Here is a 22,071-nt window from a genome sequence, read left to right on the forward strand (position 1 = left end):
CTTCACAGCACACAATGTCTGCTGTGACAGCTGTCATTTGTTCACTACTCTAAAAGCAGGCCTTTGAGAGGCACATGCATGTGAGAATGAGTAACTGAATGTGGGAAGTAGCTTATCTGACCACCAACCATCCTATGGCTGATGACAGTCCTCCCTGTCTTGATGATGAAGAAGCTGAGTCTGGAAAAGTAAGACCCACACTGCAGATGGCCTGGGTCTCTTGGTCTGATTGGAAGTGGATGCCTGAGGTGCTGCCATGAGAACCTTCCCTCTAGTTCATCAGGGTCCACTGTGGTTGCTTGGCAATGTCTGCTTAGGGCAGGAGGAGGGTAGGATGACATGTCTGCTACATCTTCTTATGGTCCACACACATAGAAGATTTACCCAGCTGGGAGGTACAAGGGACTGGGCTGGCTAGGGAGTATGAGGATCAGGTGGGCTTCCTTAGCCAAGAGACAGTTGTGACAGGGAGGGGGACAGCAGTCTCTGTAGTAGATGATTGCGTGTCTGCTGTGGTTTGGAAAAGGGCTCCATCTGATGCGAAGTTTAGAACACTTCCTGGAGTAGTTTAAATCTGAAAAGTCACCTATAGGTTCCTGTTTTGAATGCCTGTTTCTCAGTGTGGGGAATAGGTTTAGGGGAGTTCTAGAGCCTTTAAGAAGCGAGACCTGGCTGATGGAAGGAAGTAGGTCGCTAGGAGAAAAGCCTTGAAGATTATTTAGCCCAGTTGTAGTTCCAGACTCTGCTTCAAATCTGCTGTAATGAGCTCTGCCAACTTTTCTTACTGTAGTGAACTAAGCCCCCTGAGCCTGTATGCAAAATAACCTTTTTTTTTTCATAAACAGTTTCTGCCAAGTGTTTTGTTATAGTTATGAGAAAAGTGACTCACTGCCCTTTGAAGGGGTGGTTTGTTCTCCTGAGACCCCGTGCTAGCTCTCAAGTGATGGCTGGTTTAAAAAGAACACGCTCTCTGAGTTCTTTAGCTTTCTGTCCTCTATGTGATCTCCCACTCCAACACACCCTGCTGTGATGCTCTCAGGCTTTTGAGACCTCCACAAAACCTTGAACCTCTAGAACCATGAGTTAAATAAACTTCTTTTCTTGATAAAGTTACGCAGCCTTAGGTGACTTGATGTTATAACAGAAAACAGGCAAACGCACCATCCTAATAGACTTCTACTGACTCCCCATGCTCCATTTTCCTTTATAACAGTCTGAGTTATGTGTGCTGTCCTTGCTAACCACACTGCCACTGTCACCCTTAGTACCAAATGCAAGAGGCAGCTCCAGCCTAGACATCATAGGGAGTGAAATGTAGTCAATAGGCCTGAGAATCTTCATTTCAAAGTTAGTTTAAATTCCATTTAAAATATCTATGTACAAGGTGGTGACTGTACAGTGGGTTGCACAGGCCCTAGTGCTCAGACTATAAGGAACAAATAGATATGGCCCTGTGTGAAAAGCCCTGCACCTTCTGAAAGCAATTCAAAGGTAAAACAAGAATATAAATGAGTTTGAGAGTTCAGTGCTAAGTGTTGAGAAGACCTTGGGCTAGGGAAATGACTTGGTTACTGTTCTTATGCAGTGACAAAACACTATGGCCAAGGCAACTTATAAAAGGAAGTGTATAATTCAAAAGGAAGAGCTTATGATTTCAGAGAGTTATAGACAGGATGGCAGAGTAAAGGCATGTATGTTTGAGAGCTCACATCTTGAGCCACAAACAGGAAGCAGAAAGGCACACTGGGAATGGCTCCAGTCTTTTGAAACCTCAGAGCCTATCCCCAGTGAGACACCCCTTCCAACAATGACACACCTCCTAATCCTTCCCAAACAGACCTACCAGTTGAGAACCAAGTATTCAAACATACAAGCCTATGAAGATCGTTCTCATTCAAACTGCAGTAAAAAGCTAGGGAGAAGAAGAGCCAAGGGAAGAATATTCCTGTTAGGGGCATAGCAAGAGGAAATCCAAGGGCAGGAACACGCTTAGCAACTACCAGGACAGAAGTCGCATGAGTGGCCAGAACCTGATAGACCTAGATAATCAAGAGGAGGCCCTAAAGAGAGGCAGGGCCAGGTCGTGTGGCCCTGAATGGTTGGGCCTTATTGGTAAGAGAACAGAGGTGTGGTCAGAGCAAGAGCCCCTGTTAGAACTTTCCCACAAGAGAGCAGTCTACAAAACCATCGTCTTGTTACATGATGATGCCAGTCTTCAGAGCTACGTGCTTAATGTCATAAATGTTGTTCTGAGTACATGAGGATGCTCAGCTAAGTCCTGGCTCCCTATCATCTCCATGCAGATACCAGCCTTAGAATCACTGAAATGTTCTTAATAGGAGAAAGTTTGACCAAAGGACCTAAAAGGCCACCATGGCTGCTGTCTGAGGGATGCTGAGGGCAGGAGGACCCAGGCAATAGCCTCCAGGCCTTGCCTAGCTAGGAGCAGCATGGCTTGGGCACAAGCCATTCTTGAGTGTGCCTGGCTTCTCTGGTGATATCAGGTGCATTGGTCGCTGTTTTTCTGGAAAGGATTCAAGTGATATAATGCAGAGACTGTTGAGTGTCAACACAAGGACATTCCTATCCTGCCACTCCTGGTCTATCACAGAGCATTTGAACTTGAGCCCTAGCTATGGCCCTTTTCAATTCATGAACACTTTAGTTCCCCTGAACACTCAAGTTTATGTTTCTTTCTAATAACCCAAATGTCTAACATCATGAGGCTGGACAGTAATTATTATTTTGCTCTAATCACCATTCCATATTTTTCACTAATTAATTTATCTATTTACTTTACTTCCCCATCACAGCCCCCTCTCCTCCTAATTCTCCCATCACATGGTTCCTCCTTCCTCCACCCCTCCCCTTCACCTCTGAGAAAGGAGAGGTTCCTCTCTGGGTCCTAACCTACCCTGGCATCTCTAGTCACTGCAGAAGTAGGCACATCGTCTCCCACTGAGGCCAGACAGGGCAGGCCACTTAAAGGGGAGCAGGATCCATAGGCAGGCAACAGAATCAGGGTAAGCCCCTGCTCCAGTTGTTGGGGGACTGGCATGAAGACCAAGCTGCACATCTGCTATCCATGTGGGGGGGGGGCCTAGGTCCAGCCCATGTATGCTCTTTTGTTGGTAGTTCAGTCTCTGGGAGCCCCTAAGGGTTCAGGTTAGTTGTCTTTGTTGTCTTCTTGTGGAGTCCCTATTCCCTCTGAGTTACTCAATCCTTACCATTCCAAATTTAAACGGCCTAATATGTCTCAAAATGTTTTTTCTTGAAAAAAAAAAAAAACAGTTTAAAATTTTGATTCTAATCATAGCAAACACTTAGTTAGCTGAGGTAGGTAACCTGGTGGCATTAAGCAAGGTACTGGTGAGCAGGGAATTGATCATTAGCATAAGGCTGAGATGTTGACCTCAGAGGCTGGGTCTAGGCCAAGCTTTGCTAGCAGGACACGTCCAAACTTAGGATGGCTGAGACCCCATGATCTTAGTCAAGAGCAGGGTGTGCTATGCAGGGCAGCGTGTGGCAGGGCTATGGTGTCAGCTAGGATTGTCTCAGTAGCCACGTTAAGTGTCTCAGAGTTGAGTAGAGTGGCATATGCCTGTAATCCTAGCACTTGGGATTCTGAAGCAGAAGACTTGGGAGTTCAAGATTTGCCTTGGTTATGTAGAGACCTTGTCTCACAAATTCCAACACCACCAAACTTGACTAATCACAAAAGACAACTCCTTGGTTTTTATGATAGAAGAGTCTCTGCCGGTAGTTCTCAACCTGTGGGTCATGACCCCCCTCCAGAGGTTGCATATTAGATATTTACATTACTATTGATAACCGTAGCAAAGTTGTAGTAATAAAATAGCAACAAAATAATTTTGATTGGGGCCACCACAACATGAGGACCTGTATTAAAGGGCTGCAGCATTAGGATGGTTGAGAACCACTAGCCTAGGTGCTGGTTTCAGATGTGGCAGAAGCCAGGAATTCCCGTGGTGTCACCAGGAATCTACCTCCCTCTGAATCTTTACTGCCCTCTTAATGACTTTATCTTCAGGCCCCAATGACTTCCTCTGGTGACATCAGGCCTGCTCTTGATTTGGGAAGTCCCTGCAGAAAGACACTCTTCTAAGGAAAGATCAGAGGTGACCATTTGTCTAGCCATGGGGCTGGATCTGTACTGTCCACATAAAGAGATGAGGGGAACCACATGACCACTTACCTTTGCTGAGTAGTAGGTGTGTTCATTGGAAGAGGCAGGGCAGTTATCCACTCCAGCCTAGGAGGTAAGTGACCTTGGCAAGTTAATTGAGTTATCTAGGCTGGAATGATACTCATACCATGTTAAACACAATTTATCATCTCTGTGTGTCTGGTTCTTAAGAACTGGAAAGAAGAAAGAGGGAATATAAGAACTGGGAAAAAGACCATGTGGCAGCCATGGGGCTTCAGTGCATCACTTAGGGTAGCACAATACAAGTATCACCACATCTCTCATTAAATAAGGGACAGGAACAGGAGAGTGTACTCAGCGCTTGCACACAAGTGCACACTCACAAATGCTTCTAGCTGAGTCAGTCAGAAGCATGAGATTTCTGAACATACTGGAATCTGAGGTGAAGAAGGAAGAGCCTCAGTTGAAGCACTGGTAACTAGACATGGTGCAAAGGCTGGGCTTTACAGCAGGAGATTTCCCCTAGATCTATAAAGACATCCTTCTAGAATCTTGCTGAGGAGATGCTAAGGGGTGCTCATCTGCAAGCCCCGAGCCCCAAGGCTCTGTGGCGCGGGTATGGATCCCATACATCTTCCCAGTGAGATTTGACAATGTTTGTGTGGCCCAGCTACATAACAATGGACTTGTCTACCCACAGGTTCCCATTCCAGAATCCAATCAGCAGCATAAAAAACAGTCAAGAAAAAAATCTCTGCAGTATATCTTTTTATCTTATTCTTCCCTAAACAGTGTAGCATAACAATTTCCATAGCATTTACATTTCATTAGGCTCCATAAGTCACTTAGAGATGGTTTGGAGGAAGTAGGAGGCTATACGTAGGTTATGTGCAAATTTGTGATGTTTTATACACAGGACTACAGCATGAGACAATGCTGATACCCACAGGGATCCTGCAATAAATCCCCCATAGATACTGAGAGATGGCTATAGGTAGAACAAAATGTGAAAGGGGGTGTGCGCACACACACACCCACTGCAAGGTGCCCAAGACCATTACCTCTAAGGAGTAGGAAATGGTATGTGGGACTTAATTAGGAGACTGGGGGCTCAGAGTTCCACCCACATGAATAATTCAATCTGGGCCAGCCACAGCCAGGATTAAGCTCTAGCTAGACAAGAAGGAGGAGGGAAAGTTTTAATGCTTGCTTGCAGGGTGTCCAGGACTGTGGGACAGTGCAGGCTTTTGTTTCTGTTCCATACTCAGATATTCCTCATCAAATAGGCCCACAGATATAGTAGTGTGTACTGGAAATATTTGAGATGCAAGCTGCAGGCCAGGCAGGGGCTCAGAAATCCCCCCTGCTACACAGAGCTCATAATTCCCTTACCTCCCTTACCTGCCTTCCTATCTGCCACAGTCAGAATTCTTGAGGTAATGCTGAGCAGTTAGTTAGGTGGGGCTCTCGACTGTTCACATAAGGGAAGCAGACATGTTTTGGGGGCCAGACATCTCATTAGGAAAGCTAGGTTGCCCATCCACCACTGTCTGAATAGGAAGCCCAACTATACCCTGCCACCTCTTTAAATGAATGTTTCTGTCTGGCCAGATGTTTCCATGGTGGTAATTTTCAGAACTGCTCCTTGAAAGCTGCCCGTGCCATCCCCCTCCACAAGCTCTTTCCTGATTAATTCACAGCACATGCTTGCTCTGTGCCTCCACTAAACAGAGCGCACATCCATATAAACATGTAAAAGCGTGCTTTGAACATCGACTTTTCTGACAGCCAGCAAATAGTAGCCTGCCATCCCGCAATTGGATGATTGAAGCCAGGTTCCTGTGGAGGGATTCGGGTTTGATGGCTCTCCTTCTGAATTGTTCTGCAAACCTATCTGTGGTGATCTAGGGATTTAGTTAGAGCTTGCAGGGAGGCTAAGACATGGGGATTGAAGGTAGGTAGATAGGATAGCCCTGGGGCCTCAGAGCCCACACATGCCAAACACAGATCAGAAGCCAAAACAAATCAGGAGTGGCCTAGGGTGGGCCATGGAGGGGTAGCCACAGGCTGTCATCTTTTTTCCTCTTTGGTCTTAGGAGAATGTCCAGGCTAGTCAAATATCAGTTCCCTGATGATGCCCAAGATCCTACTATGTGCTGTGCCCTTAGGCAGTGTGGAGGACCTCTTCTGACTTGGAGCTTCACTTGGTTACAAGAGCCAAATTAGCAGCCAAGCCGGGCATGGGGGTGTAGAACTGCAATCCCAGAACTCATAATGGGAGATCTCAAGTCTGAGACTCTGTCTGAAATGTGAAAGGCCCCTTAGTCAGCTATGATGGTGCATACCTCTAATCTCTCACTAGGGAGGCAGATACAGGAAGATCTCTGAAAGTGTGAGGCTTGCCTGGTCTACATAGTGAGTTCCAGGACAGCCAAGGCTATATACCTTGTCTTCAAACAAAAAGACAAACAAACAAAGAACCCTGCCCCTAACCCTCCAGAAATGCTGGTAAGAGAGACCATTTCAGAGACTGGCGAACTCAAGAGCATCAGGAGAGGGAGAGGAATGGGTGGGGTGTTCTCTAAAGCCTGGTGTTGAGGAGTCTCTGAAGGTAAGAAGAGTTGGGCTGTGGCAAGGAGCAGTGTATGGAGGCAAGCAGACCTGGACCTGGGACTATAAATAGGTAGGTAGGGTTGACAGCATGGAGTCACTGGGTGGTTTAGGCAGGAGGCTTCTGTAGTCTGACTGAAGTTGTTTTTAAGTGAGTCTGGCTGCTATGTGGGAAATGAAGTGTGTGTACAGGGTGACAGTGTGGAATGGAAGCAGAGAGACCAATTAGTTGATTCTGGTGTCTCTGGAGAGATGACAAAGGCCTGCACTGGGGCAGCAATGTCTGTGGAAAATGAAGTCAGATTGGAGAGGAAAGAGACAAGGAACTCCTTGACAGGTTGGCTGTGGCAGGGCATGGACAAGGAGCCTAAGATTTGAGACACTGACTGACTAGCAGAACTGTGTTGAAGAGGGGAGAGGTTTGGCTTGAGGAAGTGATGTAGAACTCTGTTGGGAGCTGTAACCCCAGCACCTAAGAGGCAGAGGCAGAGTTCAAGCTAGCCTGGGCTCTATCACTACATTGTTTAAGTATTTGATGGCTCTGAAGCACATATAGGTTGAAATTCCCAAGAGGAGAGAGAATGCCAGTCATCCCTTAGGGGCCAGTGGAGAGGTCAGGACTTGAGAGTCAGGGAATGGGCATCCCTGGACCATAGAGACATTCAGAGCCTTGGGCCATGGTGAGTACAAGACACTCAAAGAACTAGCCTTAAACCTGGAGCAGGCCCAGATGAACTCGTGGGGGTTGCAGGCGTAGAGACAAGCCAAGGAGGCTGGGCAGGGGAGTAGCCAGCTAGGCAGAAGCCAGATAATGCCGGCATAGGCGTATCATCACTAAAGCCCAGCCAATGGCATTGTGAAGGAGGAGGGACAGCTACCTATTTTTTGTGCCGAGTCAGGTATGGCAGGGAGGCAAGAGGTACCCTGGCTTTGGCTTTGGGTCAGACCCTGTAACCCACTGTCAAAGCTGAGGAAAGGGGGTCTGTCATGGTGACACAGACACAGGGGTAAGCCATTGCTCTAGCTGTGGATGCCTTGACACAGTAGATTGTGTATTGAGTTCAAGCAGGAACCTGTTGGGAAGGGAGGCAAGAGATCAGAAAGAGGGGCAAGGGTGACAGTGACTGCTTCATTGTAGGTGTGATGGCAACCTGTGAGTACTTCTGTAGAATAGAATACTCAGCGATCGGACAGGAAGAAAGTCTCAGCCTCTCACAATTCAGATGCATCTCAGAGTGATCCTGGTCAGATTAAAGCAGCCAGGTAGAAAGAAGGACACATTACAAACCGCATGTCAGAGTTCTAGAAAATGTGCTACTTTATAAAAGGGACCTGTTGAGGTGTCAGTGGACAAAAGCACTTAGTGTCAAGCCTGATGACCTGAGTGTCATCCCTGGTGTACCTAATATACACATAGTGGAAGGAACTATCTCCCCCAGGTTGTCCTCTGACAACACATGTATATATACACACACAGAGGGAGAGGGAACACATGTGTACACACACACAGAGGGAGAGGGAACACATGTGTACACACACACAGAGGGGGAGGGAGAGGGAACACATGTGTACACACACACAGAGGGAGAGGGAACACATGTGTACACACACACAGAGGGGGAGGGAACACATGTGTACACACACACAGAGGGGGAGGGAACACATGTATATATACACACACACAGAGGGAGAGGGAACACATGTGTACACACACACAGATGGGGAGGGAGAGGGAACACATGTGTACACACACACAGAGGGGGAGGGAGAGGGAACACATGTGTACACACACACACAGAGGGGGAGGGAGAGGGAACACATGTGTACACACACACACAGGGGGGAGGGAGAGGGAACACATGTGTACACACACACACAGAGGGGGAGGGAGAGGGAACACATGTGTACACATACACAGAGGGAGAGGGAGAGGGAACACATGTGTACACACACACAGAGGGAGAGGGAGAGGGAACACGTGTACACACACACAGAGGGAGAGGGAGAGGGAACACATGTGTACACACACACAGAGGGAGAGGGAACACATGTGTACACACACACAGAGGGAGAAGGAACACATGTGTACACACACACAGAGGGAGAGGGAGAGGGAACACATGTGTACACAAACACAGAGGGAGAGGGGAAAAGGGAGAAGGGAGAGGGGGGAAAGAGGGGGGAGAGGGTTGTCTGAGAAAGCAGGGAGGGAGAAGGATTTCAAAGTGTATCACTTGGGGGTGATAGGAGTGTTTGTTATCCTAAGTGTAGAGATTGTTTCAGGCAGATATACCAAGAGGCAGTAAAGAGGTGTCTACTGATTGATGTATGAATTATATTCCTTGATAAAGCCTGGGAAGAGTTCTACCACAGAAAGGAAGGGATAGCTGGTCTCTGGAGAAAGGGTGATCTTACTTTAAGCATGAATAGATGCACATCAGATACATGCATGAGAAAAAGCCATGAGTTTAGGGGATGAGGGGATAGGAACCTTTCTGTGAAGGTCACTGTGTCATGCTGGCCTGCCTTCTCCACATCTTGGTGCAATGGAAACATCTAGAAAAGTTAGTAGTAGAGCAAGGATTCACTAAAACTGCCATATCAAGGCTGCAGCCTTGGTACCTGTGCCACATCCCCTGGGTCTTTCTTTGACTGCAGCTGCAGCGAGTGGGTCCCTGGCATGCTGGCATTGCTGCTCAGCACTGCTTGCTGTGCTGTCTGCTGAGGGACGTGCCCAGCTTGTGATGTGTGAGGGCTTGTTGCCCCAGGGGCCACCTTTAGTGAGTAGTGAACAAATGCACTAACTTTGGGACATACTTCCAAAGTAGCCCTGGATTCCTTGGAGAGCCCCAGCAGGAGACAGCCCTGATTGCCCCCAGCTGTGAAGCACTCAGACACTTGTGGGAGCACCCTCCAACCCTGTCTTACTGTCTCTACTTCCTGTTTCACCACATTCTTGTCTTCGGCTCTGCTTTTAAGATACTCAATATGAGATATCTGAGGAGTCCAGGAGACTGCATTTGACATGCACAACAGATCTGCTTGATGCAAATGCCCCAGGAACCACACTGCATTTTAGTTTATGCAAAATACATGTATTTGGGGGGTTGTTTGGTTGGGTTTTGTTTTGTTTTGTTTTGTTTTGTTTTGTTTTGTTTTGTTAGAGACAAGAATCTCACTTTATAGCCTATGCTGGCTTCCAGTTCACTATGTCTTGGGCCCTGGGAAGTGCTAGAATGACAAGCATATACCACTACACCTTTAGAGACTGGCTGAGCAGTGAAAAGCCTTGAGAGGGTTCACAAGGGAGCATGGGCATCTCTGCTCCTGTAGGAGGTTAACTCTGATGGCAGCAGCAGGAGACCAGGAAGCAGTGAAACCAATCAGTGGGCCATTAACAGTGTCCTGACAGAAGGTGATGTCCAGCTTTGCAGAGAGACGGAAGGGGATCCATTTGGCAGGTGCTGGTGCAGCTCTAGAGTGCTCCCATCGTGAGCGCTGTGCATTTCTGTTTGGGGTATCTTCCACTTCCACAGTTTGACACATCCGTCTGGTGACACATGCTTTCTTTTTGCTCCATTTTGTGCATTCAGGATCTTGACATTGGTGCTAAGAATGTGAAACTCTATGTCAACAAAAACCTCATCTTTGATGGCGTGTTAGAGAAAGGAGGAGGTGAAGCTCCTTTTGACTGTACCATCCCTGTGGACCTTCAGAGAGAGAGGAATGAGAGCTCAGACAAGGCCTTGAGCACTGGCTGGAAAGAAAGCAAAGGTGTTCTCAGGATGGCTGCCTTGAGTGATGCTAGGGAGCTTGGGCTCAGCTGCTCACAGCCAGCTGAATCCTTGGACATGACAGTTTCCTCACAAGGAGATTTCCTTGGTGAAAAGGTGAATTCTACATATGGCCCGAAGAACAGTTTGTCCAAGTTACAAGAAGATGTAAGACTGTTGGCAACCCCTGCCTCTATGGGTGATGGGCCCAGTGTCCCTTCTTCCTCCTCTCCTGGGAAATGTCTTCCTCTAGAAGAGGAGCCCTCTTTGATCCAACAGCTGGAAAATCTCAGGGGTAGGAAAATCCCTGAACCAACTGGGAAAACCCCACACTGGTTACAGCCTTCTCTAGCAGGAGTGGGCAAGAAGCAGACAGTCGGGAAGCCCAAACCCCTGTGGCTCAGTCCTGAAAAAGATCTGGAACAGAAGAGCAGGCTTCCATCTGAGGATGCCATTGGTGATGCTCCTGGAGAGGTGGAGGCCAGGGAAAAAGGCCCTCGTCGTGAGCAAGGGAGGACTAGCAGCTGGAATGTCATCACTGAAGAGAGACCTCCCAAGGCATCCTCCAAAGCCTGTGGCAATGACTTAGACATCTTTAGTCAGCCTCCTAACAGGGATCGCCCTGCTAGTGGGAGGAGGGCCCTGAAGAAGGATGCCGGCAGTAGCCATGGTGATGACCGGCCAGCCAGCAAAGGTAAGCTTCAAGCTGCCCCCATTGGAATGAAACCATTTTGTTTCCTTGTACCCTGCTTTCCTTATCTAAAAAACAAGGGGCTATTCTCAAGTAGGAGATCACAAATCTCCTGTCTCAGCCAGAAAGGTGGTACAAATGAGGTAACCAAGAACTCTGCCTGTTAAACTCCTAGATGTGATTGTCACTGACACCAGGATGACTGGCACCTTGGCCTATTTTTCTTGCACTACAAGGTTTTTCCAACCTGGACTCAATTCTCCACCTTTGATCAAGACATTAGTCCCTAGTAACTTACCTGAGTCTGTACTGTTAGAAGGCCACAAGGCCCAAGGCCAATGAAAGGAGGCAGCCTCCACGCTCCATCTTGTTGCTGGCCTCCAGGAATGCATGGCTAGTGTACCAGTTTGCTTTTGCTTTTGTCAGTACAAACTGGAGTATAGAAAGTCTTGCTTTACAGTGTTAGCAACTGATGGTGATCATTTTGAAACCACTGTGTGTATTTAAAAGAAGCCATCATGGCTCAGGCCTGTAATCCCAGATACTCCAGAGGCTGAGGCTGGATAGTTACAAGTCCAGGGCCTACTTAGACTTCAGAGTGAGTTCAAGACCAGCCTGATCAACTTAGTGATACCTTGTCTCAAAATATAGAGGCAGAAGGGCTGGAACAGTAGCTCAGTGTTGCAAGGCCCTGGGCTTAATTCCAAGTATTAAAATAAAAACAAAAGCCACATCTGTTGGCAGAGTTCAGGTTGAGACTGTTGTAATCTTTGCAGTGGGTTATTCACATCCTGGATGTGAAGGGTGCTCAGGGTGTGGTCTTCACATATTCATCCTGAGTAAGAGGGCACCAGAGTCGGGGCACTGCATATCCATCCTGAGTAAGGAGTGTATTATGAAGGGAATGCTGTGTCCAACTGTATAAGAGGGCACCAGGGTGAGAACACTGATAGGGACACCCATACTTGCCCTTGTGTTGAGGAGTACCTTATCAATTAATTAATATCTGAATGAATCGGCTTGGCAGGCACCCTGTTCTCTGAGCCTCAGTGTCTTCATCTATAAGACAGGACTGACACATCCTTCTTGGAGTTGTGAGGGACAAACAAGACAGTGACTTTAATGAAGCAACAGAGCTTCCCTGTTTCCTGGGAAATGTTCAGCAAGTAATGAGTGAGACATCAGCCTGTGCCTTGTACCCCACAGACCTGCTGGCCTCAATTTGAACTCCTTTCCCCCTATTCCCACAAAGCACCCGTTTCCTCTAGAATTTTAGGTGGTCATTTGAGATCTGTGGGCTGTGCTTGGCAGGTAACCTGGCACAGAAGCATGCCTCAACAAATGGTTAATTCTTCTGCTCCCCCATGCCCAGCCTGCATCACCCATGCTCTGTGTTGGCCTCTTGGTGTGGCCACAGGAATCCCTGCTCATCCTCCTTAGTGAGTCATCTCAGGTCACTTCATCATTGAGTGTCTGCTTGTTTCCTCTTGTATCCCTCAGAATCTGAGGCCCCCCCCCCCCACCTCTGGCTGTCCTCTGGGTCTGTGCCGCTGCCCACCTTTCATCTAGACGCTGAGACTGGATAAAGCGAAGATCAGGAAATCCCAGAAGGGCATGGTAGAGCTAAGCCTGAACCCTCTACCCTCAGGGAGCTGAGGCAGGAGTATCACCAAGACAGACTTCTGCTATATAGAAAGGCCCCGTCTCAAGAAAAACATTAAAATGGTCAAGGGTAAGGGGATTGATTGGCAATGTCCTTGAGAACCTGATTTGGATGCTCCAAACCCACATAATTCCAGCTCTGGGGGAGGCAGAGGCAGGAGGATCCCTTTTTGGCCAGCCAGTCTAGCCAAATAATGATATCCGGGCTAGTGAGAGACCTTGTCTCAACAGAAATGGGCATTCCCTCAAGATGATAACCAGGTTTGTCCTCTAGCCTCCACAGGCATGCAAATATGTGTATCCATGCACACACAATTATTTACACACACACAAAAAAAAACTTAGACAGTAAAAGAAAGAGAAGCCTTCTGAGTATGAAAGCCTGGCTTAGGTGACATGCTGTGGGGCAGGACAGTGGTGACAAGCAGGGCCTGGATCCATGTATTCTTTGCCAAGGTCTGGTCCAACCTTAATGATTCTGAATCCTCTTAACAGCCCCATCTTACGGATAAAAAATGTGACGTGTAAGTAACTTTTCTAGAGATCCCTTCCCACACCCAGTGGGGCTAGTATAGAATTTGAGCCACCGTGGATCAGTCCCACCCTCCTGAGCCATTAGCATAACTGCCAACACTCGCTGGATGGCCAGCCAGGCTTTAAACAGCTGCAGGGAGTTCTTGGTGACAGGCAACAGTCCAACTGTCCAAGTTCAGAGGCCTCAATCTCACTTGAGTTTCTTGCCAGGCATTTCCCTGCTTGGCTCGATGACACATCAAGAATCAAGTCCTTAAGATTTAGTGCTTGTTAGCTGGTTTTGCTAACAAGGAAAGTTGTTTAGAAATAGTGTTATTACCCATCACCCAATTGCAAAGCCTCACTGCCTGGGCCTCCAAGAAGCATGCTGGCTGAGTCTACCAAAATGCTAGTGGAGCAATAAGCTTCACAGAGCTCCCCCATGGTGAGTCCCCCACAGTGGGCCTTTACTGTGGCCCAGCAGGGAATCATGTTTTACTATAATGCCATGTCCACTCTGGAACTGGGGTGCATCGGCCACAGGTGGATGAGGTCTCATCAGCCTTTACCATGAGCAGTGAAGAGGAGTAGGGAGACCTCAGGGTACTCCAAAGTACCAAAGGCTAGTAGCATCTTCTCCCTGTTCCCTTGGTTCTCCTCACAAGTCCACCAGACCACCTTTTCCTTGCTAGTTTGTTCACAAGTAGCCAAAGGCCTTTCGGTCCCAAGTGTCTGGGTGCTGGTTCTGGGCCCTGCAGCCAACTCTGAAGTCTCAAGGGGTGTTGATTGGTAGACTTGGGTCAGCTGTCCAGACCTTGCTCAGCCAGCAATGACTGAAGCAGGTGCAGTGGAAGGAAGGTAGTTGTGTTGTATTTCCCCTTGTCCATTCTTGTTTCCTGTGTTAGTGGCCATTGATGCTGATGTGGTGATGGTAACGAGGGCAATGTTATAAACTCTGAGTTTCAATTGTCCAAATCTGACTCCACACAGGACGAGTCTTTTGGCATCTTGAATCCTGTTGTGTAATCATCAGAGATCCTTCTAGACTTCATAGACTACAGATGGACACCATTGCTTTCTGCTGCTCATTTGGGTTTAGGACTGGATCTGGGGACATGGCTTAATGAGAGCGCATTTAACATGTATTTCATCCTCAGTACCACAGAAGAGAAACAGGAAACTTCCTGTCTAACAGAGATTTAGGATAAGCTTGTCATCAGTGACAAGCCAAGCCTTAGCTTAGTCCCAAGTAGTCTCAGAGCATATCCCCAGCAGAGAGAGGCACACAGGGAGACACCTGGATGCCAGCTGCCATCACAGCCAACAGGGCCAGGAGAAAGTCTATGCCTCTACTTTTAGAACAAGTATGCGACTCGGGGCAGAGTCTGGAAGGCAGACTCAGAAGGAATGCCAAATCCCTGCTCCCTGGCAGAGGCATGCCAGCCAAGTTCCTGGTGTATGGCGCTTAGTGTTTCCTGGCACGCTTATAGGCTAATCCCGCCATTGCTTTCAGTCAGAGGAATTCAGATCACAGAGACCAGAGTGATGACAGCCTGTGCTAGAGCCCCTTCTGCCACATGTCATATCAGTTCCTGGGAGGAGAGAATATGGGGACTTCTGGGTTCTTTATTGGTGGCAGATAGGAAGATAGGGATACAACAGGCATGGGAGAATCTGCAGGTTGTGACCTCCAGGCTGATCCAAGAGACTGAGGGCAAGAAGCTAGTGTTGACAGGCCTTCCTGTCCCAGCAAACACTTCTAGATATTTCTAGCACCTCATGCTTTCTGTGCATGGCACCGGGTCATGCCATGGAGCAAGGATGAGGTGGAGGGGTGGCACTGAAAGGAAGTGACCATGTGGAGGAAGAGCTGTCCCCGCAGAAGACAGAGAAGGACAAAGCCCCACTGAAGAAGACATCTGGTGGGGTGAAAGAGAATAGCAGTGGCTGGGGAGATGGAGGTTGCAGAATTAGGAAGAGCCACAACAGGGCTTATGGGCACAGTGAGCAAAAGCATTGTTGTTCCTGGCATAAGAAATGATCTGATCGTGGCGATGAAAATAGCATGTGACAAACTCTGCTATAGGCTCATGGCTCAGGGAGTTAAAGTGACCAGACCACACAGATAGCATGAGGTACTAGAAATATCTAGAAAGTGTTTTCTAAGATAGAGAGGCTTCTTGCCTTCAGTCCTCCAGATCAGTGTGGAGGCTGTCATCTGTGGGTTCTCCCATGCCTGCTTTGTCCCCTCTTTCCTATCTGTCATTGGCAAAGAGCCTAGTAGTCTTGTCACTGGAATTAGAGAAGCCTGGCAAAACTTGCTCTGAGGTTGGACAGTGCCTGTGTGGGGCTGAGAGAGAGTGCTAGCTGGGTAAGAACAGGGCAGGATGGAACCAAGGACCAAGTAAGTCTCAGGTCCTCTTAGACTTTGCAGCAAGAAGGTGGCACCACTGTGCTAGGGAGCTGTGAGTAGGCTGAGTGTGGCAGGCACACCTGTGCTCCAGAAATTCTGGAGGCTGAGGCAGGTTGGTCACAGTTTGAAGCCAGTCTGAGCTATGCAATAACACTGCATCTCAAAGGGGAGCGGAGAAGGAAGCAAAGAAAGAGATATATGGGTGGAGAAAGAAAGAGAAAGGAAAGGAAAAGAAACAAAAGCTAGCTAGCTAGCTCTCTGGGTCAGGGAGCTGAAGTGGTGTGTTTCCTAAATCACTGGGAGACAGACCGTCAAATTCAAGACCTTTGTCTGGGATGTCAGGAATGAAGTGAAAACTGACAAAGACTGGAAGTCCTTGTCACTGCTGTAAATGGGGAGTCCTGAGAGTCATAGGCATCCTAGGCATTCAAAGTGTAAAAAGCCACCAGGGCTCTCTGGAACAGGGGATGCAGGATCCCATAGAAAGCCATCAAAGTTTCTCTGTACCTTTTGGTTCCTGCTCCCAAGTTGGCATCATTTTTAGGCAGGTTCCCCACAGTGTAGTCAACTAGGCCCCCACATACATCAACCCTGTATCTCATCAGTCTGGCTCAGCCAGGGGAATGACAGACCCCGAGCTTCTGTGTGGAGAGCCTCACAGTGGGATGGTCTTCAGAAAGCTGAGGCTTGTTCCCCAAAGAAGGGAAGCTGAGTTCAGGATGGAGTTGAAAGGCCACTATTGAGACAGGAAACAGGATGTCTATACAGAAAAGGGGAGGAGAACAGAGCATGATGGGAGGGAACCACAAGATCTGGTACCTTCCCTTTTCTAGACAGGAGAGATGTACACATGTCTGTAGGCAGAGCGAGCAGTGGAAAGCTCAGGAAGAAGCAGTGTTGGAGAATCCTAGAGAGAAGAGTAATTGATAGTGCCAAGCTCCCTGGAGCACGAGCAGGGAGTGGAGTGCAGGCGCTGCCCAGTAGGAAACCAGTCTGGAATGGCAGTGCTGCATGCTGCTGTGTATTCACAGTGACGTCTTCCCATGACTGGCTGTGCTTGGCTGCCAACAAAAGGCACTGCCTGATGGTCACACTGAGCGTGTAGACCCTGAGTGGGAGCTTCAGAGCCTTCCTTGAAGTACTGGTTGAGTCCCCATGATCAGATTCAGGCTTTATTCATACATGGAAGCAGACAAATGCCTTACCCTTTCATACACTTAGTGAAGTTGGCTGCTTTGAACTTGTGATCCTCCTGCCTCCACAGACCAGTGCTGATACTCAGACTTAACATTCTTTCTTGAGCATTCATCCCACTGTTGAATAATGCCTTGTAGTGCTGCCAGAATCATGTGACTGGTCCAGCCTCCAGTGTAGTGCAGCCTACACTGTGACCAACTCAGATCCCATGGGCCATGATATGTCCCTGGCTGTGGGAGTTTCAAAGTGGAGTGACTTCTGGTAAAGTTTCTAATGCCAAAATAGCCTTCCTGGGTCAGCTTCCTGTCACCATGGTACTCAAGACGAACAAATTTCAAAGGTAATAGATCATTGTGACCCACAAGTTCAGAGGCTCAGGCCTGAGCTATCTAGCCATGTTGCTTTGGGCCTACAGAAAACAGGATGTGATGGCAGTGTGTGGTAAGGGAGGCTCCTCACCTGATGGTAGCTGGAGAGTGAAGAAAGGGAGAACATCCCAGAGTCCCCTTCAGGGACGTGGACTCACCTTGTAAAGGCTCCACCCTTCCCAGTAGTGCCACAGTATGGATGCCAAGCCTGAAACATTCAAGATTCAAACTGTAGCTCTTCTCCTGATTTGCATAACTGTTATACTCCTAGAAAGTTCAAAGTCTATTAAAAATATGTCTTGTTTTTCCTGAAAAGAGAGTCTAGACTTAGGTTATGATAAACAGTTCTTTGTCAAGACCAACACTGAAGATCATGTGGGACAGGAAGCCATAGTTTACCTAGTCCATCCTGAAGTTGTGAAATACTCATGTGGACCATCTCTGTGTTGTGGAGTACCTTATCAATTAATTAATATCTGAATGAATCCAGCTTGGCAGGCACCCTGCTCTCTGAGCCTCAGTGTCTTCATCTATAAGACAGGACTGACACATCCTTCTTGGAGTTGTGAGGGACAAACAAGACAGTGACTTTAATGAAGCAACAGAGCTTCCCTGGTTCCTAGGGAATACATGAGACAATTTCCAAGGTGTGTGACACTAATAGGGTGCTCCCTCCTGTGTTCTCTTTCAGAAGACATCCAGGCCACTCAGACACTGCCTTGGTTGCAGTGGTATGGTGAGCAGGAACACGCACTGCATGCGTCATGGGACTCCCTCACTGCCTTTGACCGTGCCCACCGGGGCAGAATCTCTGCCCTGGAGCCACAGGGGGACATCCTAGATGAGTTCCTGAAGCAGCAGAGGAGCAGCCGGCATGAGGAATCCCCAGCCCCTTGCAGAGAGGAAGAGCCAGAGCCCTCCACAGAGATGGATGGTGACAGCGACTTTAAAATCCCAGTCCTCCCTTATGGACAGCACTTGGTTATTGATATCAAGTCTACATGGGGAGACAGACACTATGTTGGCCTTAATGGCATAGAAATATTCAGCTCCTCAGGGGAACCAGTACAGATTTCCAGCATTACAGCGGACCCCCCTGACATCAATATTTTACCAGCTTATGGGAAAGACCCACGTGTAGTCTCCAATCTCATTGATGGGGTGAACAGGACCCAGGACGACATGCATGTCTGGCTGGCCCCCTTCACACCAGGCATGACCCACACCATCTCCATTGAGTTCATACACCCTTGCCAAGTTGCCCTGATTAGGATTTGGAATTACAATAAGTCTCGAATCCACTCCTTCCGAGGTGTGAAGGACATCACAATGCTGTTGGATACTCAGTGTATCTTTGAAGGAGAAATTGCCAAAGCCTCAGGAACCCTGATGGGAGGTACAGTATATCTGTGGGGATTTCCTACAAGTCCTTGTTTGCTACTCTCTGAGGCATGGAGTGGAAGCCCATGAGCTAGCCCAGGACAGGTAAGGTCTTCCTAGACATGAGGTGCACCCCTCACCTCCTCCAGGATAGGTGGGCCAGAGTTGGCCCTCTAATACTAAGTGTCTTTCTAGAGACTAGGACCTTGAACCTGAGAAGGGGCTTTTCTGCAAGTTCCCAGTCATGAATTGTATCATCTTTCTTGCCTTAAGGCAGAGGGGTGGGATATTTAGGGAGCCCATGGGCCAGCCAGTCATTAGAGCCCAACTCCCCAGGTTGGGAGAATGCCCACACCTTCTGGAGGAGGTGCTTTATAAAAGGGCCCACAGGAAGCCAGGCTAGGCAGTATACCCATGTAATCCCAGCCCCAGGGTTATACATGGTTGGTAAAGTCACCCCCAAGACCACCCCCTATCCCATAAACACTATTTGAAATCCTGCTTCACCAAAGACTCTAGCTCATGTAAGCTATAGACTAAGTTCAGGGCCAGTCTGGGTCTTAACAAGGCTATCTCAAGATTTAAAGCAAGGGAAGGCTGTGGCTATAGGTTGGTGGTAGACCTCTTGAACAGCATGTGCAAAGGCCCTGGGGTCTTATATCCCCAGAACTGCAGAAACAGGCTCAGGGATCAGTGTGGTTGGGCACCCAGTGTGTCACGCACACCAGGGACTTATATGGTGAGAGATAACAAGAATTCTTGTTCCATGAGGTCCCACCAATGTGGCTCTCAGCTTGGTGAAATGTGGGGGTTGAGCTCTTGGCTCACATCAAGAACTTTCATCAGTTCCTTGAGACCACATAGTGTATGGGACACTATGACATGTTATGGATGGCAGATCACTGGGGCCTGAGGCCAGCTGACTCTTCTCTCTTCTTGGTGATGTGCGCAGCCCCCGAGCACTTTGGAGACACTATTCTCTTCACTATGGATGAGGACATCCTGGAGGCTATATTCTGCTTGGATGATACTTTTGACATGGACGCTGAGAGCCTGTGTGGCCTTCAGCCTGAAGAGGTGCTAAGGAGGCCCAGCACCGCTGACGGTGAAGGTCAGGATGAAAGGCCTTTCACACAGGCTGGCTTGGGTGCCCAGGACCAGGTAAGACTGGAGTGGATCTGGGGAGTACCGCTAACTGGATTCCTTTTGTTTTTCAGCGCATGGTCTCACTGTGCAGCACAGTCTGGCCTTGAACTCACTCTCTTCCTGCCTCAGCCTTCCAAGTAGTGGGGCAGCTCCTAAATGGATTACTGCTCCTGACTCACAGCAGGGAGAGAAAGGAAGATGGAAGTCCTTTATGCTGCTGGGGCTGCCGCCTTGACAGTCCCCTTTTTCTCTCTTTCATTTTCTATTCAGTGTTTCATATTTCACTTTCTAATTTTTTTTAACTGAAAGTAAAGATTCAAATTTTCATCAAAGCCAGGAAGTATAGGCTGAACTTTGTGTTCAGTGCCGCATGTGTATAATACAGAGGTTGTGTTGGCTTTGGGGAGAAGGGTGTGCCTGGGGCTGCTTCAGACCACGCACCATTGTGAGTAGAACAGAAATGCCTGAAAGAGGCAGGCTTTCCATTAAAACAATGAGCAGAGTTCTTAAGGGGGGCTTCCCTTCTCTGAGAAGGGGGAAGAGGGTAGTGAGGAGAGGGATTTGTAAGGGCAGGACTGGGAGAAGAAGAGGGGAGAGGCTGCAATGGAGATAGAATGTGAAAAAAGTCATGGAAAGGAAAAAAAAATGATCAGAGCTGAGCTTGTTGGTACAGGCCTGAAAGCCAGCCATTTGCAAGTTTAAGGCAAATTAGAGCTGTAGAATGAGTTCAGAACCATCCTGGCCAGGTTAGAGAAACTCTGTAGATGTAGATCATTGGGAAAGTATTTGCCTGCCATGCTTTTAGGCCCAGGTAATACCCCTAGAACCATTTATAAACAAAACAGTGAGTACAGCTGGCTGCCTGAGCACACCCAAGCTCACTAGTGATGCAGGCTTTGTATGCCGCCCCCAGATGACCTTCATATAGAACAAGTAGGGACTGTTGTCTTCCTGCTGAGGGCATGGATTCAGTGCCTTAACTGAGGGTAACCACAAAGGTATCAAAGCCAGAGTCTGAGTGCATAGTGCTAAAGAAAATGGGCAAGAGTGAGCTCAGGTCAGGGTCCACTGATGAAAATGGAGAGGCCCCAGAGTCTCAGGGGAGGGTCCTGTCATGCAGAGAAAGAGAGGAACAGAAAAAAGATGGATGGGACAGGCAGAAGCCCCAGGAGACCTGCTGGCCCACAGAACTGTGTGAGGAAAGCAGACAGCTGGCATAGAGACCAGATCCCTGTTCAATGGGATTGGAGCATCAAGGCCAAGCAGGCATGGGGTAAGACAACCACAAGCAGGAGCCTGAGAAGGGACTGCCACTCTGACCAATGACAGCTCATCACCCATTGTTGCCTGTTCTCATGATCTTTTCAAAAGAAGCCAGAAATCTGGGTCTTAAATGATCTCAGTTTAAAAGTGACAATTAACTGAAAGTTCCAAGTCTTTCCTGCCCACAATCTGCTCTTGACCTATTGGTCTCCAGGGAGCTGCCCTTGAAGTCCTTCATCTTCCCAGTGGTTTCCAAATGTCAAGGCCCAGGAGCACCTGCTGATGCACCTGACCTGCAGAGCATGAGAGACTGCTGGGTCCTGGGGAAGACAAACTTCTTGCTTCCTTTTGCCTTGCACCATCCCTGACTGAAGCACTGGAGGCGGCTTTGTCCAGGAGAATTAATATAAAATAATAAATTAATGAGTCTTATGTAGAGACCCCAAGCAGAGTATAGCAGACGACTCTGACCTATAAGTAGACAAGACTCATGGGGGTCAACTAAGAGCTCTAACCATACAGGAGTCTCAGCCCACCCCTAAGATGCCAATTCTGGACAGCCAAAGTGGGGGTCGCCTGCTGTGGTTTGAGGTGACCTTTCTTCCTTCTTCCTCCCTTCCCCTTCTCTTCGTCTCAGCCTCTTCTCTCCCTCTGACTCCTTTTGTCACCCTTCTTCCTGCTTTCTTCTGTCTCCTTCCCTCCTCCATCTTTCTTCTTCCTCTTCCTTTCCTCCCACCTCTCTTCTCCCTCCAGCTCTGCCTCTTCCTGTCTTCTCCTTTCTCCTTCCTCATCCACCCTCCTTTCTCCTCTTCCATCTTTCTTTTTTTCTTTTTTATTATTATTTTATTAGATATTTTCTTTATTTACATTTCAAATGCTATCCTGAA

General features: G+C 48.1%; 1 protein-coding gene across 4 annotated transcripts in view; it reads left to right on the forward strand.

Annotated features, from left to right (window-relative positions):
* Kiaa0556 (KIAA0556 ortholog) overlaps positions 1-22,071 on the forward strand; it is a 171,147-nt gene that overhangs the window by 125,676 nt on the left and 23,400 nt on the right. For all 4 annotated transcript variants that reach the window (XM_021197601.2, XM_029542828.1, XM_029542815.1 and 1 more), the window contains 3 exons: positions 10,372-11,245; positions 18,087-18,791; positions 19,728-19,936. In XM_021197601.2, the coding sequence (XP_021053260.2) occupies positions 10,372-11,245; positions 18,087-18,791; positions 19,728-19,936 (1,788 nt within the window). The remainder of the gene's footprint in view (positions 1-10,371; positions 11,246-18,086; positions 18,792-19,727; positions 19,937-22,071) is intronic.

This window comes from Mus pahari, chromosome 1, assembly GCF_900095145.1.
Source record: "Mus pahari chromosome 1, PAHARI_EIJ_v1.1, whole genome shotgun sequence".
NCBI classification, from domain to species: Eukaryota; Metazoa; Chordata; class Mammalia; order Rodentia; family Muridae; genus Mus; species Mus pahari.